This window comes from Mytilus californianus, unplaced genomic scaffold (genome assembly GCF_021869535.1).
Source record: "Mytilus californianus isolate M0D057914Y unplaced genomic scaffold, xbMytCali1.0.p SCAF_9, whole genome shotgun sequence".
NCBI lineage: Eukaryota > Metazoa > Mollusca > Bivalvia > Mytilida > Mytilidae > Mytilus > Mytilus californianus.
Window position 1 is genome coordinate 27,705,140 of NW_026262745.1, and position 5,063 is coordinate 27,710,202.

A 5,063-nucleotide genomic window follows, 5' to 3' on the forward strand; every position below is an offset into this window, starting at 1 on the left:
TCTGAAATCTGAAATGAGAAAAAATTGACCCCCCACAATTTCTTTTTATCCCCCCCCCCCTTTTTTCCCCCAAAAAATTCTTTCCCTCAAGATATGGTCATAATCTCAATTCAAATTTCCAATGGAGTTGGCAACCATAATTACCCATTTAAATTTACCATAGTGCTAACTTAATCTATTTTATAATAGAATTAAAAATATAGTGTCAAATCTTTCATATGGATTTTTTTGTAAAAAAAAATAATGCAACATTTGCAGATATTTTTACTGGTCTTCCTTTATAAATATGCATTTCTTTAAACATAATTTAAAAGCAGTGTAAGGGAAGTAACCAAAACGTTGTATTTGGATTACCTCCCTTACACTGTTTTAAATTATCTTTATTGTTCATTAACCATTACTTTATACATAATTTAAAAGCAGTGTAAGGGAGATAATTTCAATGATGTATTTGATTTATCTCCCTTACACTGCTTTAAATTATGTTTTGTACTAAAGTATTTGTCCATTAACCAGGACAACCTTGTTTTCCTTCTGGAAACTAGAAAATGCTTATTTTTGGCCCCTAATTCCCTAACTGTTGGTACCATAACCCCCAAAATCAATCCCAACCTTCCTTCTGTGGTATTTAACCTTATGGTAAAATTTCAAAAAGATCCATTCACTTAAACTAAAGTTAGAGTGCGAAAACCAATGTGTCTTCAGACGACGACGCCGGACGTCGACGACGCCAACGTCATACCAATATACGACCACAAAATTTTTTTGCGGTCGTATAAAAAGAGAGTGTTAGATTGAACATGTAGAATATAAAGATAGAGAAACTTTATAAGTACAAGGGTACTATAAACATAATACATTGGATGGAAAGTTGAAGAAAACACACTTTAAAAGACAATTTTTACAGCACACGGTTACATTTACGACAAAATTTATGTCGATTGAAAACCTCCTGATCTGAGTCCTAATCTCCTGACCAAAATTTCCCAATCTCCTGATCTGAGTTTCACAGTCCATCACATGTATGAGGAAGTTCAAATAGTATAATGGTAATTTTTTGTCTATACTACATTTTGAATGACCCTTAAAACCCTCAATAGCATAGCCGTGGTAAAACTCCAATGGCAAATGATCTTGTGTGAGAATACTACATGTGTAGAAACATTTAAAGAAAATATCAGTTCATAAAGCACCCATATATATCTATATAATAATAGTTTAATTGACAGTCAAAATTTCATTAAATCAGGAAATCAGCATGGTAAGCTGCACCGAACGAGGCACGAGCTAAGTGTTATTGCAACTGATGAAGTCACAAGTACATGTAAAGCAAACATGTGTAACGGGAGTGAAGTTTCCTTCTGGCTTCGCTGTCTTCCCGTTGTCTAACCCAAGTTCAGGGATATTGGACAAACTACGATATAAACAGAATGTTTATTTGAATAAATACATGGTTGAAATATACAAGTCATACAATAATGACATATAAAAAGATACAAAAGTACGGTGGTAGCTAGTCTACATGTTGCCTAAAATGTACGAGCCAAAGTATGAGCGTCTGCTCATTTCAAATCCTCTCGTAGACTGCCCAAAGACCCGGTGAGTGACGTCATATTTATAGTTCCTAGGGACAACGAGCCCGGTCGGGACATCAGGCACGTGCCAGAACAGGAAGTAACCCGATGAGAATTTACGTGGCCGGTCTCGGGACAAAGTATTTGTGGAACTATAAATAATGCTAACTTTAACCAATTTCCCCAATATAATAAACGTAACAAGTAAACAAAGTGACCACCGTCACACTCCCCCTCACTTAAGATCTAATGTGCCCACACATTAGTCCAAAGATCGGTGAGATATACTTACCTAAATACAATACATATTAGTTAATCAATAAAACAATGAATTTACTGTTACTGTCACTAAATAATCAATTCAAGATTATAAATTAAAAGTTCAGTCACAAATACATCACAGGACATCATCATGGAAGAAATAAAGTTCAAGCATCTAAACACACATCTTGTCAAGGTTCCAGGTAGGTAAAGTATCTATGGCATCCATTTAAGGTATATATCATCTATAGCATCTATATATAAAACATCAAAATCCAAGGTAGCAGTTCCAAAACTGAACGGTAATTGCATGTGGTTATAAGTATCGTTTATGTTTCAAATAATCGGCAAAAAGCCAATATACATTTCCATTTTTTTTCCACTGTAGCCAGCTATCAACACACTGAAATAATTTCAGTTTAACCTCCGATATTTTGTCAGACACTGGAATAAATCAAAAGAAGCCAATTCTTCTTATAAAGTCCTGACTCACCAAGAGTCTATAAAAGTCCTTATACACGTGCACTGCACCAAAGATCAGGTGCCCCAATACGTAAAAATATATGTCACCGAAAGCACTATCAATATGCCCATGGTATTATTATAAACATATATATTATACACATTTCGATAATGGAATCCATACAAACTGATTGTTTGTTTATTAAATTATATCAAAAATTATACAATATCATATATAAAACAATTGTTCTATTATATCATAAATCATGCCTTGGATTCCAATAATCCCCAAAACAATATCCTTAGCCATGTGGACAACATACCCATGGTGAACCAATTAAGGTTTACAATAAAAATGTATACGCAACATAATTATATACCTATTCTCGCGCCATTCTCTAGCACCTAAGGTATTTCCAAAATTGCCTCTATGTATACACCACCGAAAGCAGCTTCCAACAACAGCTAAGATAATGAGTGTACTTTCTTCTATTATCTTTATTCTAGTCACAACTCGTATAAGACTACCCTATTCCAGCTGTATGACAAAATTGTCATACATTTATCCTAAATACTGACTAACTCCACAATTTCTACCTCTGAAGGCATTTAATTAGCTAAAAACTGAAAATGTTCAGTATTCTCTCCACAAACAGTCAAAGCAAACAGAATTATTTGCAATTAAACTGAATATATATATATATATATAAACCGGACAAATTTCTATTATAAAATGTATATCCATGACCACAATTCCACGTACAACAACGACTGAAAATATGAGAAACCGTACCCCTTTCCTTTCGAACTTTGAGAAACAAGCACAAGATATGCTTTTTAAATCCACAATATGTGAAGACAGGAATAACAGACAAAACTAACAAAACGGACAGAATACAAGTACAAAACTTACTTCAATAATCCAAAATGGTAACAGTTAAAATCAGCATATCCAATATTAAAACTCTACAAAACAGTGTTTTAATTATGACATTGAAATGACAATGATTACTTCCAATTAACATTCCAGAGATGTCATGTGCTTTGACGTCTTAAATATGACGTCATTTTGTAAACATGGCGTAAAAATGCATCGCCGACTTCCTGAATTTAGCAAAGATGTATTTGGCTTTTGATGACGATCAAATACACTTAAATTAGTGAATTTTCTTTGTTCATCTCTAAACACGTGTGGTGTTTGTTTTCCTTTGAAATGCACATAACGTGTGATACCGGGAACGTGAACAAAATGTTCACTTTGTGGTCCAAATTCAATTTTTCCATCTGGATTTACATAAACATAATATGAAGGTAAGTGATATTCATTCATTTTATTGTATGAAACAATATTTAATTCCGTACTGATCCTTACAGGAACGGCAGCAATTTGAGAAATGACAAGAATATAGACAATAAACTGTCTGAGTTTGCCTCCTAGCCCTAGGGATTCAAAAATCCATTTAATTCCAACCATATTGTGGAAATTTGCGCACAAACAAAATGTTTGTATAAAATGTTGTCCTGAAATATCCTTCGGACGAGCCCCCAATGTAACGGGAGTGAAGTTTCCTTCTGGCTTCGCTGTCTTCCCGTTGTCTAACCCAAGTTCAGGGATATTGGACAAACTACGATATAAACAGAATGTTTATTTGAATAAATACATGGTTGAAATATACAAGTCATACAATAATGACATATAAAAAGATACAAAAGTACGGTGGTAGCTAGTCTACATGTTGCCTAAAATGTACGAGCCAAAGTATGAGCGTCTGCTCATTTCAAATCCTCTCGTAGACTGCCCAAAGACCCGGTGAGTGACGTCATATTTATAGTTCCTAGGGACAACGAGCCCGGTCGGGACATCAGGCACGTGCCAGAACAGGAAGTAACCCGATGAGAATTTACGTGGCCGGTCTCGGGACAAAGTATTTGTGGAACTATAAATAATGCTAACTTTAACCAATTTCCCCAATATAATAAACGTAACAAGTAAACAAAGTGACCACCGTCACACATGCAAAAATTTGTGAGTTAAAAACAATGTATAATGACCTATGATATCTCGTGTTAAAGTGAGTTTATGACTCAAATTGTTAAAATGCTTCTCAAGTTGGAAAAAAAAGAGCTTATTTGCTTTCATGTTTATCTGTTTTACTAGTTAATAAATTTCTCAATTATTATAAGTGACACACATGACTGATTAGGCAGTATATCAGTTTACAGGTAAACCCCCATGCGTATGTGTTTTTGTGTATGTTGCAACACATATTACATGATGTATTATATCAATATCTTACCAAGTATAAAACAGTATCAACCACATCTTTATTTGACACCTGTCCAACCTTGATTAAACCAATCAATAAACCAAATTTCAATTCATCATTCCCAGAAGTTTTCAGAATGTCTTCGGGTGTTGTTACTTTAGGTACGTTTTCACCGTCTTTCTCATTTTCCGCCATTGTGACGGACGTGTAAGTCTCCAATAAATGTATTCGTCTAAGTTGTTGCACGAGGACAGTTTCTTCACATCCTGTTAATTAAAAATTGACAGGTATTTACGCTTGGCTATAGCCGACTGGGTGATGCCAATACAACTTCCGGGTTACCGCAGTAAATATCAAATATATAAATAAAAAATAGGTCTGTAAAATATGATTTTATAACAGCGAAGTACTCTTATTCAAACATAATAATTTGATGAAAATTTACCTTTTAATCATGACATTTTATCATTTTTCAAATGTAATTATTCCGCACTGAATA

At 34.1% G+C, this 5,063-nt stretch overlaps 1 protein-coding gene across 9 annotated transcripts in view; it reads right to left on the minus strand.

Moving 5' to 3' along the window:
• LOC127716233 (neurobeachin-like) overlaps nucleotides 1-4,896 on the minus strand; it is a 237,747-nt gene extending 232,851 nt beyond the window's left edge. For all 9 annotated transcript variants that reach the window (XM_052222341.1, XM_052222340.1, XM_052222345.1 and 6 more), the window contains exon 1: nucleotides 4,595-4,896. In XM_052222341.1, the coding sequence (XP_052078301.1) occupies nucleotides 4,595-4,759 (165 nt within the window). In that variant the 5' untranslated portion in view covers nucleotides 4,760-4,896. The remainder of the gene's footprint in view (nucleotides 1-4,594) is intronic.
• Nucleotides 4,897-5,063: the final 167 nt, after the last annotated feature.